This window comes from Cervus elaphus, chromosome 19 (assembly GCF_910594005.1).
Source record: "Cervus elaphus chromosome 19, mCerEla1.1, whole genome shotgun sequence".
In the NCBI taxonomy this organism is placed as follows: domain Eukaryota; kingdom Metazoa; phylum Chordata; class Mammalia; order Artiodactyla; family Cervidae; genus Cervus; species Cervus elaphus.
Window position 1 is genome coordinate 61,378,649 of NC_057833.1, and position 19,620 is coordinate 61,398,268.

The window sequence follows — 19,620 nt, forward strand, 5'->3', positions numbered from 1 at the left end:
AAGGCCATGTCACCTACTACCTGCTGGACAGAAAGTCCTAAAGCTTTCAGGAATTAAATGACCCTCCAGGTTTTCCTGCACTAAAGGCTAGTTACTTTCAGAGTCCAGGCTAGAAGCTGGGTCTCTAAAGCCCCATCCCACTGTTCCTCCCCCAATCCGTGAGAAATACCATCCTGGGATGACACGCCTAATTATGAACATTCAGGAAGCCTGGTGATGGGTCTATACCTCACAGTGCAACAGTTACAGGAAACTTTCACCAGAATTAATTTAGTTATATCTCATTTGCTTGCATTCTTACAAAACATCTCCCCAAGATAAGCATAACTTCTAATTTTGAGATGTTCTGCACAGTTCAGAATCTAAGACTAATAATTTGCCACGTTCCTTTAGCATGGGATTCCCTGGGGGTTCAGATGGTAGAGAATCTGCCTGCAATGCAGAAGACCTGGATTTGATCCCTGGGTCGGGAAGATCCCCAGGAGAAGGAAATGGCAACCCACCCCAGTATTCTTGCCTGGGAAATCCCATGGACAGAGGAGCCAGGCAGGCTACAGTCCATGGGGTCACAAAGAGTCAGACACGACTGAGCAACTTACACTTTGACTTTAGCATATTCTGTTGGTCAGATGTATTTTAAGAAGTCATATTCCTCTGACACTTCTCCAGCTATTTTCTCATGGAATATTATATTGGCATACCATCAGAAAATTCAGGAAATTTCAAAATATTTGTCTAGGTCTGTCTCTAAAACCACAGTGACTTCTGGGGGACATATAAAGGTATATTTAATATAAACTCATATAGATTATTAAGGTTAAGTATATGTTAACATTAATATATCAGATTTTTCAACATATAAAATACTTATATTTTGCCTCACTTCAGAACAGAGAGTATAAGTAATATAAGCAGTCCTACTGTTCAGCAAGCGTTTACTCTTTCATGGGGTAAGTCCTCTCGTAATAAGGAACACAATTACTTTCGGAGTCAGTCCTGTTCCCCGAGGATCCTGTCTCTCCCACCTCCATGCTGTGATTCCAGAATCTTCCCGAAGGACGTGACCGCGCAGACACGCTGAGCCAACTGTCCACGGCCCCGGCTCCCGCCACCCCAACGGGCCGCGGTGCCCGCAGGGTTAACAATGCTGCGTTTGAGAAGCAGCATCAGTGAGGAGGGCGGTGTGAGCTCTCCTCGGTTCTCAAGCAGTCAGGACCATTGAGGTCTGACTCTATGTAAGGCAAGCATCTCTCAGCGTTGACGGGTTGGCCTTCTCTGCTCTTCATCGGCAGCCTGCGGGGGGGGGGGGGGGGAACTCCCCTATTATTACCACCCACCGAGGCTGCGGGGCTGGCCCGCCCAGGGCTCAGCCGGTCACTGCCTCCAGCGCAGGCCGCTCCCCTCGAGGCACCCTCCGCCCCCGGGGAGGCTGGCCCCGGACCCTGCTGGGCTCTGGGCCGTCACCGCCCTTCCTTCAGCGACCCCAGACCCTAAGCTCTCCTCTCCCGGCGCACGCTCGAGTCTAGCTGGTTGGCGGTGACTGAGGCTCCGAGGAAAAGCACCAGGAGCATCTGAGCATCTCCCCGGGGTGCGGGGCGGGGATGGGGCCGTGGTTCAAGCCCACCACTCCTTCCACAAGGAGGCGTCACGTTTACGACTCAAGGGTTTGCAAGTGCTGCCCAGTATTGGTAATTCCCACGTGCTACAAACTATTTTTACTCTTTTCTAAAATACAGCATTAACTCCTGTGCCGCTTCACAATGAATTCTCCTCCTTGATTACACAATCTTTCCTCTCTTAGAGTGGCAAATATTTCAGGGGTTTGGCTTTGACAAATACTCAGTTTTGTCAACTGTTCACAGATGGACAAAGATATGGGCCTTCCCCACTGGCCCAATGGTTAGGTCCCTGCTCTCCCACTGCAGTGGGGTTCAGGTCTGCTCCCTGGTCAGGAAATTAAGATTCCGCATGCCTTATTGTTCAGACAACAAATAAAGTAAAATAAAACTTGTTAAAACTATATATACATAGAGAGAGAGAGAGAGTTCTACTATTTCAACTCATTATAAACAAGTGTTACAATAATATAGGAACTACTCTGAAATGAAGATGTAAAAATAAAGGTATCATTTTAAAAGTGGATTATGAAGCAATCTGTAAATCCTATTGACACTTATTAAGATAAAATATTTTATAATTCAAATTGTATATATTGTAAAAGGCTGGATGAGAGGCAAAAACTTGGATGTTACTCATAAAATCAGGTCAGTGATTAGACAGGAAAGTTTAGCTTTAACTCCACCCATTTCTACTTGTCATCTGCGGTTAAATCTGGGTACAAGTGGTCTTTACAGGTTGTCAAAAAACATTGCTCATTTTAACTCAAGAGGAAAAAAAGGCTAAAAACAAAAAACCCTGAAGCATGCTTGATATGCCTATTAAATACAAATGGGAAAAGTTATAAAAAGGTGAATAAAATGGATGGTACAAGTCACTCTCTTCCTTAAAGATGAATATGTCACACTATTTTGTATGGTCCACATTTATGACTCTTAAATCATAAACTCAATTTTATTATCCTGCAAATCATAGGTAATAAAAAATAAATTCCCATTTTAGAAAAAATGTAATCCAAGAATATGTGCAGCGTTTGATGCCCACCAACAGAGAAAAGATTAGGTAAATCACGGTGCATCAACAGACAATAATGTAACCAGTAAAGTTTTTAAACAGGGCAGGGTGGACAAAGAAGATGCAAATGCTCTCTTTTCTTTCATTCTAAAAAATGTAAAATGTGTACTTAAAGAGACAAAGGCTGTAAGACCATGTATATAACACTATTATATTTACACCACAGTGCTGAGACTATGGTGGTCTTTCCTTCTTTGGAGAAGACTCTTGAGAGTCCTTGGACTGCAAGGAGATCCAACCAATCCATCCTAAAGATCAGTCCTAGGTGTTCATTGGAAAGACTGACGGTGAAGCTGAAACTTCAGTATACTTTGGCCACCTGATGTGAAGAACTGACTCACTGGAAAAGATCCTAATGCTAGGAAAGATTGAAGGCAGGGGGAGAAGGGGGCGACAGAGGATGAGATGGTTGGATGGCATCACCAACTCAATGGACATGAGTCTGAGCAAGCTCCGGGAGTTGGTGAAGGACAGGGAGGCCCGGCGTGCTGCGCAGCAGTCCATGGGGTCTCAAAGAGTTGGACATGACTGAGTGACTGAACTGAACTGAATCGATATTCTTGGGCATTGCATTTTTTTTTTAAGAGTAAGTTCTCTATATAATTAGTCATAATATAGTTATCTAGGTCAGCAGTGCTCAATAGAAATACGATGCAAGCCACATGTAACTTTAAATTTCCCAGTAGTCACATTAAAAAAGTAAATAGCAACAGGTGAAATTAACTTTAATATATTATTTAATTCAATATATCCAAAATGCTACCATTTCAACATGTAATCAATATAAAAAATGATTAATGAAATATTTCACATTCTTTTTTTGTACAATCTTGGAAATCTCAATTTAGGCCAGCCACACTTCCAGGGCTCAGTGGCCACGTGTGGTGAGCAACTATTGTACTAAGTAGTTCAGCTCTAACTGATCCGATTCTTCACACTCAGAGTATCAAGGCCAGAGGGGAGGAGCCAGCCCCGCTCACCTGGTGTAGTTCTCCTTGTACCCAGAGATGTCGTCGTTGGGAGAGCGCAGTCTTCGCTGAGATGGTGCCTCCAGATGCCAATAGTTGATGCGGTTCAGGAACATTTTTGCCAGTTCAACGATCGTTTGCCTTTCTTTGGGTGGCAGGTGACTGAATTTGTACTGTACAAAGTTATTCACACCCTTAAAAGGAGGGAAGGCAATTTATTCATGCAGCTCTGCAATCCTGAATGCCCACCCAGGCAGCACCAGTGGTGGTTATTAGCAAAAGAACAGACAGTTCTCTAGTCACAAAAACCTCTTTTTTCCCTATTAGAAAACAGGAATATGCCCAGAGGGAATCATGCCTCAGATTACAGCCTATGAAAAGTGACAAGACACAGAAGCTGGGAGCTGCAATTCTCTGCCTGCTGCAATCATGAAGCGATGAAGAAAAAATCAAAACAGTGGACTGAAAAGGTCAAAACCCCCCAAACAATAAAATATGGCTATTTTGCAGAATAACTCTTGCTGTACAATCAAAACAGGAGCTCACATATAATGAGATTCTTGGATAAATATGTTTTTACATTCACAAAATTTTAATCAAAACTCTGCTAGCAAGGCCTTGCAATGAACTAAACCACAAGAATTTAAACTCTTTACTGTCATTCTTTCAGTTTTTAATAAACTTACCCAAAAAGAAATTCTTACTCAAAATTATGAGCTTTTGAAAAAAAGCTGTGGATTAATTTAATCTGTCTTCAGAACACTTTCATCTAATTTAACTTCAAATAAAGTAACAATGAAATCTTATTTTGTAGGGTTTGAAGACATTTCTTCTACTAAAAACTGACTGATAAAATACACTTATTTGTATCTCATATCATGCCTTCTGTAACTACTCTCATCAGGAAACTCAGTCCAGAGTGTCTAACATTTACTTATGAAAATAATGAGAGGCTAAAAAATTGATACTGATGACAGATCCTGACAACACCTAACAGGAAAGGTCTGAACATATTAACAGATGCCCCAAGTGGATCTAGGCTTCTCTGCAGGAATCATAATGTGGCAGGAAGCCAACTTCTGGATACAAAATCTCATTTCTTTTCTGTGCTTTTTGCTTGACTTACAATGTTTTTCACATTGCTCCTGAATTCCCTCACCTCAATAGACTTTTCAACAGTGCCAAACACAGGGACAAAGACTTAATTTTAAAACATCAACACCAAGAAAAAGCCCATTTCATGTGTTCTGATGAACTACATGTTCTACTTTTTTTTTTTTCTTTTCCAAACACACAGTGAATTCTGAGCATTCAGCAGCCTAAGAGACAAAAGCTAAATCATTTACTACATGGAGTATTCACTTCTGATCCAAAGGGCTTGAGACTATTCCTACGGACTTGAACATCTCTAAGCCAGCTATGAACACGAAGATGAGGTTTGTTCAGCCTTAAAGCAATTTAAAAAAATGGGGCTCTCGTATTTTTTTTTTTTACCTGTTCAATACTAGGTTTTTCAAAAGGGGGCTTCTTCTCCAAAGAGCCTTCAACCACAGGTTTTCCTCTTTGTAAAATAGACTTCCTCAAGAGCTGTAAGAAATCATTTTTAAAAAATCAGTGTCTCTCTCTCTTTCTCACACACACACACACACACACACTGGCGTCTCCAAGCTTACAATCTTGTTAGGGGCAAAAAGGCCACATAACGGAGCTGGACCGGGTCACACCATGCTGTCTCCCAAATACGAAAGGAAGAAAACAAACAAAAAATTCAAGTTGGCAGCAGAAACATTCCAAATAAGTTGCAAGTGCTGTCTAAGCTCAGAGATGAGAGCTCAGAAATCTGGTACTGAGGGAAGACGTCACAGCCGAGAAAGGGTGCTCTGAGTGTGGAAGGGAGGAAGGTGTGGGACACGACCAGGAGGAAAGGCGTCTGAGGAAGGTGAGGGGTGATGCCAGCCTCAAGGAGCTCGAGGGTCCTGAGTCCATGAGGCTGCCCCAGAAGGTGGTCAGAGGGCCCCTGAGACCTTGGAGCTGTTTTCTCCGTAAGGCATTTAATCAACCAAGATGTGAATCAAAAGTAATGATAAGAGTACCAAATTTAGTCTTCATTTTAAAATCTTCCTCTGAGACATGTAAGCTGAGGCTTTTCTCTAAAACACTCCATGCCTCACACAGAGAGCCTTTGGAAGGGAAGTCACCATATTCCATTTATCTCAATTACACGTGCTGTTGTCTCCAAGTCACGTCTGACTCTTCGCAACCCCACAGACAGCAGCACACCAGGCTTCCCCGTCCTCTACCATCTCCCAGAATTTGCTCAAATTCATGTCCACTGAGTCAGTGATGCCATCCAGTTACCTGTCAGTGAATCCTCACATCAACAGATGGGAGACCACCAGCGAGCCCCACGGCCCCCCGAACCTCTCCTGCTCACCCCCTCACAGCCCCGCTCCTGGCTTCGGCTGACCCCGAGGCCTGGAGCGCCCTCTGCACACGCCCCCAGGCCAGGCAGGGGTGCTCACGCCCTGGGGGGCCTGCTCTAAACCCTGAAAAGGCCGTGGCCCTCTCTGCACGCAGGAGCCGCGTGTCGCAGGCGCGGTCTCAGGCACGGTCCTGGCTGCGAGGGGCCACCGCACATGGTCTCGGGCTCGTCCCCACTCCCTCTCCACGCGCAGAGTGCAAAGTGCAGAGCAAGGGTCCTGGCATCGCCGAGGCCACAGAACAAAATGCCGCTCTGAATCCCACCACTGGAATTCCAGATCCTCAAAGAGCAAACACCAGAGGGAGAAAAGAACGCAGAGCCAGTTATCAAGACCCAACTTGAAAACACATTTGATACTGAACTTCTTTACCTTCAACCTTTGCGTGAACCTTCCATAACCCTTCACACAGGCCAGTTAAGACATATATGCAATCATTCATTTCATTCATTTATTCACTCACCCACGTATTATTTACTTATTACACATTTATTTACATCTTTCCTCCTTTCTCCATTGATTGCTTTTTCAACAGAAACAAAACATGGCAAACTTTCCCCCAGGAGTTAGTGGAAACAGATGACACCCCCCCCCCACCAGGTGGAAGATCACCCTGTGTCATCCCCCCGGGGCTGGGTCTGACAAAGACCTCAGTTCTTCTAGAGGTGCCATATCAATTACTCACACTGAGCATTTGCTGATCCTTTCAGGGTATCATACCCATATTTACAAAAATAAAGGTGTCATAATGATAAGTTGTTATATGTTTTTAAGGATATGCAAAGACTGATCATCACATTTAGATACAAATAATTCGGGCTGCCCATTTTTTTGCCCATTTTGCCCAATGGATCATTTGGAAACTTGATCCATTGGGGGTTTCAATTTGGAGGAAGATGGATAAATAGGGGAGATGCTGACTCTTAGCTTCCTTGTCTAAACCAGGATGGAGCTGGGATAAACAGGCAAATATTCAACATAAAAATGTTAACAGCAGTAGTGGCATTTGCCCCTTACTTGCCAAGCACTCTCTGTAGTTCTATCTGTACTATCTCATGAATCCTCCTCACAGCCTTTTGAGGGAAGTGCTATCATATCATGGTCTACACTTTTAATTTTTTTTTAACACCAAAAACATTTTGTCCTGGGGTACAGCTGATTAACAATGTTGTGGTAGTTTCAGGCGAACAGCGAAGGGACTCAGCCACACACGCATCACAATCTACACTTTACAGATAAGGAAACGGAGCTGCACTACCTGGCTGAGGTCACTAAGGGATGAAGCCAGGCCTGGAAGCAGCCAGCTGTGCTCCGGCACCATGCCGACGGGCTCCAGGGTGAAATCAGCTTCAGGAAGGAGCTTTTCACCAAGTTCATTTTCAACATCTAAGGCAAAAGTTTCCAAAATGCACTAAAATGTGTAAGTGCATGTTAATTAATTTTAGAGACATAGGAGACACAGGAACTGGTTTTCCAAAGCTAAGAAGAAATGGATGATTTATGACACACTTGCCCAAAGAATGACTTTGGGGGAGGGGAGGGGAGAATGCTGAATATTTTGGATCTTGTTCTCAGAAGCAAATATATGTGCACTGTTAAAGATGAGAGAGGGAAGAAAGGCAGAGTGATGTTTTCTGGCCTCTTAGGTGGTTCTGAACAGAACTGAGCGGAGGTCAGCAGGATGGAAGCCTTTCCTTCCAGCAGGGCACTGGGGAACCACCGCCAGGGATCTGGGTTCCAAGACAAATAATAGTTGCAGCCATGCAGACGTTGTTTTTCTCCAACTAAGAGCTTTTTCCAAAGACGCTCTAAACAGCACGAAGCTGGTGGGGTTCAGTCCAGACGACTCAGCCCAGGGTCAGGTCAACAAGCCGTCACCTGGAGGAGCCGGGAGCTTGCTAACAGCTGTGCTCTCGCCCCTCCCCCGTTACTTATCTTTTTGGTGTTAAAATCCCCACAAGATTCCAATGTTTAAAAATATAACGTCTTTCCCACTCTTGCCCCTATCGACCCCCAATATCCCCAGTACTACATTCAAAGACAAAAGTTAACAGAAGAAAAGGAACAATTGTGTATTGTCGTCCCAACCCAAAGCAACAGGAACTGGGTCGGAAACTTGCCCTGAGTTTCCTGGCAGCCAGAGCAAAAGAGGAAACTCCTGGTCACAGAAAATGGAGCCCAGACTCCTCCTGGCTGTCAGCTCCGGTGAAGGGTCGGGGTTTGTTTTTAGGTCCTTGTAAGGGCTACACAGTACAGCGCAGTCTACAGGGCCCCAAATCGTCGGTTTGGGGGGTTTTTTAATTTATTCCTTCTGTCAGCCACCTTTGCAAAACTTATTTTTTTGGTGATCTGAATTTCTTCTATCCGGTCCCCCCCACTCCACCATTTCCCTCCCCCCGTCAGTGCAAACCAACCCACATCTACGGAAAGGAAGGGCCTGGACCCTCTGGAGCTGAGGCCGCGCCCCAGGAGGCAGAGGTAGGGGTGGCGGGGCTGGTGTCAGCGAGGCGGCGAGCGGGGAGCCGGGAGCAGGGAGGCGCACACCGACCGGAGCCCTCGCTCCTGAGCTTGGGGCGCCGAGTCCAGCCACCATCCAGCCAGGCCTCCCGCCTCCCCCGCCTCCGGGGCCCCCGGCGCTGGGCTGGGGGCTTCAGGCCCACCATGGGGTCTGACGCCGTGCGATCGCACACCGCCCAGAAGGCGCCTCCGCAGCCCTTTGCAGGGGCGGCCCCTGGCCCTCGCTGGCATCTCTGCGCAGCCGTCGGCTCATCTTCCCTAACTGAGTTGGGAAGTTAGTGCCACGTGTCCCTGGCACCACATCCCCGCCCACCAGCGCCCTCCCACGCGGACGGCACTAACTCTGCCGGCTCGGGGTGCACGCTCACCACCACCGGCGTGCACTGCCGACCTGCTGACGGTCTCCGCCTCTCCTACTGAAACCCAAACTCCATGAAGGCAAGGACTTCGCTGCCCAGGGACCCAGGCTTCACGCCCACACGAGCACCCGCACAGAGCAGGCGTGCACTAAGTCCTCCTCAGATGGACAGATGGACGGTTGGACACATGCTTGGATGGACAAATGGACGGATGGAGGGATGAACAGAGGTGTGATGGAAGAAATCCATAAGCATAAAGATACTCCACTCGGCCAACAGGTAGGAGGCGCTCAGGGAGAGGGATGTGCTCCAAGCACGGTGCCCACGGCAGAGTCCCCCTGGAGAAACTTGCCTCCGCAGACCCAGGGCCAGCCTCCCGTGACCTGCTGCATCTGGACAGAGAGGGAGAAGCAAGCCTTCCTAAAGGTGGACGTCTCACCTTGAACAGGTAGAAGTAAACCTGCTTGGTGTCGGCATCTTCTTCCCTGTGGACGCAGGTGAAGAGATACTCCACATCCAAGACGATCCCCAGCAGTCTGTTCATCTCCTCCTCCGACACATTCTCCAGGTGCGACACATGAGCAGCTGCAGACAGAAAGGAATGCAGTGGGAGTCAGCACAGCTCACCTCTTCCTTGCGGCCAGGCTTCTCTGCCTGTGGAGTCCAGTCCCCAGCCAGGGGTCAAACCCACGCCCCCTGTGTTGGAAGCATGGAGTCTTAGCCACCGGACTGCCACGGAGATCCCAGTCTGGAACATTCTCTCCCAGGAACCTTCCAGAATACCAATATTTCAGATGGCCTTGTAAATAGAGGAATTTTCTGAACTCCAAGACTGAAGTCTGCTTACAAAACTGACTTACGTTAAATTCTGCTATGTCCCTATAGAAGCCAACTCCCATCAGGCCCAGAGGGCCCTGTGGTCCTGGAGCCTGGATCCAGGATCTGAGGACTGTGGGTTCAGAAGGATCCAGAAAACAGACTCCCTAAGGGTTTACATCTAAGTCCTATGAACAGTTCTGGTGGCCAAGAACATCACATCGCAAGAAAGACCAAAAAAGTATCAGTAAAATCTGAATGAAGCCCTTTTCCTGAGCCCTGAGATGCACTGAAAGCTGTCTCTACAGCGAAAACCTAAGGCCAATTTGCATTCAAGAGTCAGCATCCTCCAAGGTCACGCCCCAAACCACCTTCCCTTCCTCTATTCTGCGCGCTATCGTTAAGTGACCTATCCATATCCTCCCCTCTCCCATGTCCCTGTCCTCTGTTCTACCCAAATCCAGTCCACTTTTCGAGGTGAACACATTTTATCCTCAAAACATCTCATGAGGTAGGTCTGAGTAACCCCGTTCTATGGTTGAGAAAACTAAGGCTCAGAGACTGAACACTGTTTCCTCCAGTGTCAAAGACAAAGGTCTGACTCCAATCCTGAAGCACGCACACATGTGCTTTTTGGATGATTAGCTGATTCGCTTTAAGTCCTTCTCACTCTTAAGGGTCTCTCAAGGTCTCTCGAGGTCGCAAGGGTCTCTTGGGGTCGCGAGGGTCTCTTGGGGTCGTGAGGGTCTCTGGAGGTGAGTCGTCCGAGAACCCACCAGGAGCACCTCCGAGACGCGGCCTAGCTCTCAGAGTGTGTCTCCAGGAATCGTCACTACACTTGCTGACAGACAGCGGCCCTGCAAGAGCAATCCTTTGAGGCGGAGCTCTTGGTGTGCTGGCCGAAAATCCTTGGACCTAGAGTGCTTGAGATGACTTCTAAAGAAGAGCAGAGGTAGGCCTTTCCTCGCCTTTTTCAAGCGCATGCTAAGTTGCTGCAGTCATGTCTGACTCTTTGCGACCCTACGGACTGTAGCCCGCCAAGCTCCTCAGTCCATGGGATTCTCCAGGCAAGAATATGGAGTGAGTTGCCCTGCCCTCCTCCAAGGGATCTTCCCAACCCAAGGGATCGAACGTGCACCCCAAGTCTCCTGCATTGACAGGAGGTTCTTCACCAGTAGCACCACCTCCTGCACATCATGAAGAGCAGGCTAGATGGAAATTTAAATGCTTAAGACAGGAGACCTGAGGAGATCTATCGACCTCTGACTCTGCACAGAAGGGAATCCATAATCTCTCCTTCAAGCTCTGTGTGACCCAGGATACAGAGAACCAGATGCAGGAACACGAAACAAAACAACAGGTTCCTAGAGGGAGGAAGGCAAGGCTCTGCTGGACAAGGGGAGCAACCCTTACAGCTGACGACGGTCAGGATCCTCCTCCGAGAAGAAGGGAAGGGCGGGCCAGGGATGGGGAGCTACACGGAAGCAGAAAGATGACGCTGCACGAAAAGCGTTAAACTTCTAGAATGAATAATGGGTTGAGGTGGAGGGGGGGAGATCAGATGAAAACAGGGGGAGGAGACCACCCGCCAAAGAAGATAAGCCGCTCTGGACAAGCCGCAAAAAAAGAGAAGCTTCCCTATGGTGAGAAAGCGCACAGCCTACTACAAGGCATCAGTACTTAGTAGCCCGGAGGGTTAATTTTGACTCCAGGCTAAGACTTGAACTCCTGTCTTTGCCAATTTTGTTGTTATAATCGTACATAATGGCCTGCCTCTGAGAACCCTGCCCCCTCTGCCTGACTCTTAAACTAAAGAGCTCCAGTTTAGCTCACAGGGAGATAACGTGAACCTACCACCTATGAATGACCCTAAAGAAACTAATGCATCCTCCTGCCTGAGGCTTGCAAGAATCAAATGGTCTCTTTACTTTGTTTCCTTACCCCCCCATCTCTGATCCATAAGTTTATATGGATCCATATCCAAATCCATCAAAATCCATAAATGGTTATTTTGAGACATTAGTCTGCTCTCCTGTCAGCCAACTTTCCTAATAAAAGGAGTCCTTGCCTCAAGGCCTCATCTCTGGGACTCACTGGCCGACTGTGCAACACGCAGAGCGTGCTCGGACCTGGCGACATTCTGACTCTCCAGCTACAGGTCCCTCTCACCAATGCTCCTTGGCGGTCTCTGAGCACCCTACACTCAGCCTTCTCTCACCAAATCCACATCGGCAGCTAAACCCACGCCAACCCAATCATCCCCGCACCCCTCATCACCCCCCCACCCCAACAACCAGGGCACCACCGTCCCCGCACACTTGACCTCGGAATTACAGTCCTTGAGGCCATCCTCAGAATGGTGGCCCCCTCCAGCCAAAGAGCCCAGCATTTACTGCCTCACTGCCCTTCCCTGGCACAGTGCCCGCAGCAGACACAGCTGGGCACCCCCCTACACTCTTCCCCACTCCCACCTCTGATCACAGGGACCTCAAGCCTTTCCCCAGACTGCTCTGTCGCCACAGGAGGGAGGGAGACTGTCCCCATCAGACCCACGTCTACTGAGTCCAGAGATGGCTCCTTGGGGCTGATGAGCAGAATTAGGGGCTTCCCAGAATTAGTGGTGAAGAACTCACCCACCAGTGCCGGAGACATTACGTAGCACGATCCCTGGGTTAGGAGGACCCCCTGGAGGAGGGCATGGCCACCCACTCCAGTGTTCTTGCCTAGATGATCCCATGGACAGAGGAGCCTGGCGGCCACAGTCCATGGGGTCGCAAAGAGTCGGACACAACTGAAGCGATTGAGCATGCAAGCATGCACAAGCGAATTAAACAGATTCACCAATGAGGCCAAAGTCAACCCTACGTCATGCAAAACCCAGATACACTTCACTCTAATGAAATGCTAAACTACTTACTGAACTCATATTTAACCAAAGACTCACTACTGAAGAAAAAAAAATCTCAATCTTCTCCAAAGAAACCTTTTGATGCAAATAAGGTTTGCACTTCAATTGATGCACTTCAATGAGCCCAAAGTATATTTTCTTGAAGAGATATGCCTCTATACTACAACGCACAAATCTAAAACAGTTAATTCAGCCACAGAACTCATAATACACAGTCAACACTATTTAAAGCTTTGATATACGTTCCCTAATTTATCCTTCCAGTAAAGCCCGCACCAGTCCACCACATCAGCACTGAGACAGACCCCTTCCCCCACACTGGCCAACAGTGGAGAATCTGCTCATTCAATCAATCTTCTGAAAATCAATCAAAGTCCCCCACTGTTTTGATCTGCATTCACTGGAATGCCCCTGGAATTGTTTTCCATTTACTGGCCACTTGTATTTATTCTTTTGTATACTAACTAGTCAGGCCCTCTGCCTGCTTTTCTAGGATGTGGGTCTTTTTCTATGTGTCCTCCCAGATTTGTTGGGGGTTTTGTTTGTTGGCTTGTGGTTTGATTATGCAGGAATTTTACATTTTTCAGAAAGCCGAATATATGTCTGGCATTTCTTCAAGGTTGCTTGCAAAGGTCTTTCCCATAGAATCAAAAGATGACAAAAATGTATTTTCTCCCAGCTTTTAACAGGTTTAGTCTTAAAATTGAAAACATTCCTCCACCAAAACATCAATATCATAAAAGACAAAAAGAGGGAGGGTGGTGGGGAGGAGGGTTGGTCCACATCAGAGCAGACTGAAGAGGCATGCAGTGACACCGTGATTTATAATAAAAAACACACATTTGGTCTTTGTCCCCTTTCTCAGCAAAGTGCTCCTAAAACTCCTGGAATTGCACAAGTGATGGTAACAATAAAGGTGAAAGGAGTGTCTGTTGTTATTCATAAAGACCGTTCCAGCCGCACCTGCATTTCTGTGAATGGACTTTTGCAAAGCCCCAAGGATGGGGACAGCGGGCAGGGGAAGCACACAGAGAAGAGGGTTGGAACCCCCACCTCGGGAGGGAAGAGGGTCTGGAGGCTAAGCTAATCACCACCAGCAAATGATCTGACCACGGTGCCTAAGAGGCCTCCGTCACCTGAACTGAGAGGCTCTGGGAGGGGAAGCCGAGAGGTGCTGGGAGGTAGCTCTCTGGGGGACGCAGAGACACTCCGTGCTCCCCACCCTGCTCCAGGGTTCTCCTCCACCAGCTGTTCCTGACTTGTATCCTTTTATAAAAAACCGGAAATCTAGTGACTGCTTTCCTGAGTTCTGTGAGCCACTCTGCAAAGTTATCAAAGCCCAGGAGTAGGAACCTCCAGTTTACAGCTGGCCAGTGGGAAAGATGGGTGATGACCTGAACTTGGGATTGGCGTCTGAAGGGGGTGCAGACCCCTGACCTTGTGGGGTCTGCACTAATCACAGGCAGGTAGCACTGGAATTAAGTCGCCGGACACCCAGTCGGGGTCTGCTGGAGAGCTGAGTAGAAAAGCCCGTGCATCTGCTGTCAGAAGCTTCTGGAAGTGCTGAGGAGAGGAGATTCACTGTCTGACTTTCACATGACAACTAAATACCAATGTGATCCTAGCCTGCTGGGTGCTTAATGGAGAGGAAAAAATGCTCTAAAAGACATATTTGGGTCAACTCTAAAATTGGAACACAAGCAAGCACTAGGTTAAGTATTACATTAATGCTAACATTTACTGAAGTTGGTAAGGTAACTAACCTGAGGTTGTGTAAAAGAATACATGGGAATCCCCTGGCAGGCCGGAGGTTAGGGGTCTGCTTTCACTGCCCAGGGCCTGGGTGCATGGCAGGCAATGAGGACCCTGCAAACAGTGCAGCACAGCCAAAAAAAGTAATAAAAAAAATTTATAAAAAAGAATATCCTGATTTTTAGAAAATATATACTTAAGTATTTTAAGAGGAAAAAGCCATGATGTAAATGCATCTTATTCTCACGTGATCCGGGAAAAAGTATAACACATACAAATACACACATACACACACAGACTCATACGTGTGATACGTGAGTGTGGGCGTGTGCACACACATATGAAGCATAGGACAAGGCAAACACAGCAAACGTTACCAACAGGTAAATCTGGGCAAAAGATACATGGGATGTTCCCTGTTACTATTCTCACCACTTTTCTGTAAGTTTGAAACCATTTCCAAATAAAAGTTTTTTTTTTAAAAAATCTTTCTTCCACCTGGAATTTTATAATCAAAAGTAAAGGGCCCTGCCTTCATTTCAAATCGTCGTCGAAGATCCTGGTACAAAGCATCCACGTAATTACCCAAGAATGGCCCACCCCCGACTCGGGGCGGGCGCACTTCCTGCAGTGGCGTCCCTGCAGAGCCCACCGCCCGCGGAGGGCGGGAGGCGCAGCTAGGATGGCAGGCTGACTACCGTGCATCCCCCCGGCAGGGCGGCCCCTCACTGTGCAGTAGGTCAGACCGCAGATGCCAGGGGGCCAGAGCCACCCGCCAGGGATCCAGGCACCGCGCCTCGCCGGGAAGTGAAGCACCCGGCACCCGCGGGCCGCAACCTTCATGCCTCCAGCCCCAGCCCCCAGTCAGCACCTCCTCCTCTAGGGCAGCCGAGTCCTCACGCCCTGCGGCGGGGCCAGGGCACGGTCCAGACCCTGGACCGGACAGAAAACGAGCGGCACGGCATCCGGGGAATGCGCAAGATGCTCAAATACATATTTGGTTCGTGGGAATCTGAGGTCAAGGCTAGAAGAGATCAAATGAAGTCCTTCAATGACGGCTTCCGACCAGACGCAAAAGGCTAGTAACTTAAAAGTAGTTTCCTGTAACAGAAAAGAATCTGCAACACTACAGAGACGGATGGATGGGTGGGTAGGTAGGCAGACGGGTAACTGAATCACTCTGCTATACACCCAAAACTAGCACAACGTGGTAACCTTCATGGTCAAATACTTAAGTAAAAAAGAAAAAAAAGGGACTTCCCTGGTGGTCCAGTGGCTGAGACTCCATGCTCCCAGTGCAGGGGACCTGGGTTCAATCCCTGGTCAGGGAACTAGATCCCACATGCCACAACTAAAGAGTTTGTATGCCGCAAGTAAAGACCTGGTGCAAATAAATAAATAAATATTAAAAAAAAGAAAAAAAAAAAATAAAAAATGAAAGAATTTAAAAAATAAATAAAAGTGGTTTTATCTTCAGTAATCTCACATCTGGAATGGAGAAAAAGGGTCATTTAAGAGTAAGACCCCTCTAGAGAGCTCAGCCCAAAGGAATGTGTGAGCCACATCTGTGTGTGTGTGGGTGGGTGTGTCTGTGGGTGTCAGGCACTCAGTCATTTGCAACCCCATGGACTGTAGCCCGCCAGGGTCCTCTGCACATGGAATTCTCCAGGGAAGAATACTGGAGTGGCTTGCTATTCCTTGCTCCAAGGGACTTTCCTGACCCAGGGATTGAATCGTCTCCTGCATTGCAGGTGGATTCTTTACCGTCTGAGCCACCAGGGAAGCCCGAGAACCACATATGTACATGTAAATATTCTAGCAACCACTTTAATATTTTTTAACAATAGGTATTCAAGAAACATTTTAATTAAAAGAAATCTGGCCACACCACACAGCTTGCAGGATCTTTGCTCCCTGACCAGGGGTTGAACTTCTGCCCCCTGCAGTGGAAGCATGCAATGTGACCTCTGGATGCCCAGGGAAGCCCCTAGGAACCACTTTTATAAAGGTAAAAAGAAACAGGGGAAGTTAATTTTATTTTTTTTGAAGTTAATTTTAATACATTGTATCTAACCTAGTGGATACCAAATTATATCAACGCATACTCAGTATTAAAACATTTTATATTCTTTTCTCATATGAAGTCTTCAAGACTGGTTTGCATTTTCCATGGGCAGCACATTTCAACTGGAACAGCCACGTTTCAAGTGTGGTCGTCAGTCACACGTGGCTGGCAGCTACCACGATGCACAGAACAGGTACCGATCATGAACCATGAAAACCCCTCTGTGAATAACCACCACCAGCCATCTTTATAGTGATCCTGAATGCAATGAATATTCTAGCAATGAAGAAACAAACCCAGTGATGCCCAAGGGACTAAACATCCCAGGAACTAGAGAAAAAGCCAGTCCCCTTCATGTCAGTCCAGCACAGAAAAGCAACAGGGGCTGGAGGACCACAGTTACACCAGTTACACAAGGTCTGGATTCTCTGTACCGAGGGCCGCGTGAGCCAGGGCGTGGAGGCAAGTCAGGCTCCCCCGCAGGGAAGGACGAAAGGACAAGGCTGGCGCTGTGTGCCCCCACGTACAAGGCAGAGGGAGACGCCCGACGCACCTCACACACTCAGCCCAGGGGCCTCTGTCCTGAAAGCAAGAGGTGCCCAGAGGGCTGAAGCAGGATATCGTGCCCGGATTAGATGGCGAGGACACGACTGAGCGCGCACACGCATGCCTGTATGGGAAGCCAGGTGTGCAAGAAGAGACTCAGCTCCCGGTACTGCTGCAAGTGTGAGCACAGGACTGGCAGGCTGGTGCGGGGGGTGCTCAGAGCAGTCCCCCAGGACCTCAGGACCCCAGGGCTCAGAGCAATCCCCCAGGACCTCAGGGGCTCAGAGCAATCCCCCAGGACCTCAGGACCCCAGGGCTCAGAGCAATCCCCCAGGACCTCAGGACCCCAGGGCTCAGAGCAGTCCCCCAGGACCCCAGGGCTCAGAGCAGCCCCCCAGGACCTCAGGGCTCAGAGCAGTCCTCCAGGACCTCAGGACCCCAGGGCTCAGAGCAATCCCCCAGGACCTCAAGACCCCAGGGCACTGGGAAAGTAATGATAAACCAAGTGAGCACAAAATGCTACCAGCTTTATCCCCAACTCCTGCCACAGACTCACAGCTCCCGACAACGCTGAGGCCATGGAGAAAGAGTACAGAAAACAGGGACCCCTCCCCGAGAGGGATAAACAGTCTTGACCAGGTGGCTGTGTCCCTGTCTGGCTGGGCCCCATGTGTCTGTCACGAGGCGTCCGCCCGGGACACGTGTACAAGGGGGGCCGGGGGTGAGCAGGTGGCGGGGGTCTCGCGATGTGGCAGGAACACAGAGGAGGGCTCGGTCCCCTGTGATTCCAGGCAGGGCCCTATGAGGCTCCCGGGCAGGAAAGCCTTCCTGTGTCCCATCTCTCACTTACAGGAAACAGGTTTCATTCATTCTATGACCTTCCAGAAATTCCAAACAGCAGGTCCAAACAGCTGCTAGTCAGGGAAGGGAGGGGCCACGAGACAAGGGAGGAGCTGTCAGAAACAAGGCGGCCTTGAGGCAAGGGTACCGGGACCCCTCACGGGGTACACAGCAGTGACTCTGAGCGGCTTGCAGCTATGAAACCCCCACCACGTGGGAGAAGTTAGCTGTTTGCTGCCCGTAAGCACGCAGACCCCAGAGCAGCTGGAACCAGGTTTTTGATGCTGACTCCCAATTACCTCACCACCAACCAATCAGAGGAAGGTCCTCCAGCTGATGGCCCCCTCTGAACCATTACTGTAAAACTTCCTGCTACCTGCCAGGTGGAAACACACAGTTTTTAGGGCATTAGCCTGCTGTGTCCCCTTTTGCCTGGCAAACCAATAAACCTATTCTCTGCTGCTTCACCCAAAACTCTCCAAAAAATTCCAAAATCTCCAAATCTCAAAAAGGTTCCAAGATTTAATTTGATGTTGGGGTACAAAGGCCAGATTCAGCTTCAACAGTCCATGAGAAAAACACTGTTGATAAGATACGTGGTGAGACGCTTCCTACTGCTCAAGAAACAAGTCTGGTCTAATTGTTAATGCTGGTCTTTACTTTTCTTGGAAAGTTTCTACCGTAAATAAGCAGGTAAGCAGAGATAACCACAGGTTAAAGTGAAAGTCGCTCAGCCATGTCCAACTCTTTGCAACCCCATGGACTACACAGTCCATGGAATTCTCCAGGCCAGAATACTGGAGTGGGCAGCCTTTCCCTTCTCCAGGGGATCTTCCCAGGGGTTGAACCCTGGTCGAATAAATACCAATTTCCACTTTCTTGATGTTTAAATACATGTGTGTATCAGGAAAATTTAATGACATTAAAAACCAATCAGGGGCTTCCCTGACAGCTCCGTGGTCCAGAGGCCCGCGCAGGAGGCAGGGCTTCAGCCCCTGGTCTGGGAGGACCCCACATGATACAGGGGACTGAACTCAGGAGCCGCAACTACTGAGCCCTGCTCTGGAGACGGCGCTCGGAAACAGGAGACACCACCCCGGTGCGAGGCCCACACGTCACAGCTGGAGAGGAGCCCCCGCTCGGGAACTGGAGAAAGGCCCACACATGGAGGAAGACTCAGCTCAGCCAAAGACAAATAAATTTAAAAAATCACAACAATAAGAAATCTCCATAAAACTGCAAAACATTATCACTACTCAAATTTAATAAGCAGTATGTCTCTGCACAGTTCAGAACAATGGACGCCAAAATGACAACAAAAGTCCCAGTTTTGTTGTGATCACAATGGGTATCTCCTCCTATCCTGGTCATAAGAAGGAGGCTGCCATTTAAACAAGCAGTCCCAAAATAAGAAATTCTACTTAATACTAAAGTAAGAAGATGGGTTTGGGCCAACTGAAGAGCTCTGCTAGGACCCTTTGTCAAACTTTGGATGTAATTATAATCCCAAATATCAAATAATTTCAGAGAATGGAGAAGAATGTTCTAGGCCTATGCTTTCCAATAGAAATATAATGCTAGGCACACATGATTTTAAGTTTTCCAGTAGCAACATTAAAGATAAAAGAAACAGGTGAGATTAATTTGAAGAATATTGATTTATTTTATTAACCCAATA

The 19,620-nt window shown here is 48.0% G+C and overlaps 1 protein-coding gene across 3 annotated transcripts in view; it reads right to left on the reverse strand.

The window, feature by feature from the left end:
• The window catches only part of KAT2B (lysine acetyltransferase 2B), a 93,515-nt gene that overhangs the window by 41,668 nt on the left and 32,227 nt on the right, over nt 1-19,620 (reverse strand). For all 3 annotated transcript variants that reach the window (XM_043873838.1, XM_043873841.1, XM_043873839.1), the window contains exons 3-5: nt 9,455-9,600; nt 5,154-5,246; nt 3,672-3,853 (exon numbers count right to left, since the gene is read on the reverse strand). In XM_043873838.1, the coding sequence (XP_043729773.1) occupies nt 3,672-3,853; nt 5,154-5,246; nt 9,455-9,600 (421 nt within the window). The remainder of the gene's footprint in view (nt 1-3,671; nt 3,854-5,153; nt 5,247-9,454; nt 9,601-19,620) is intronic.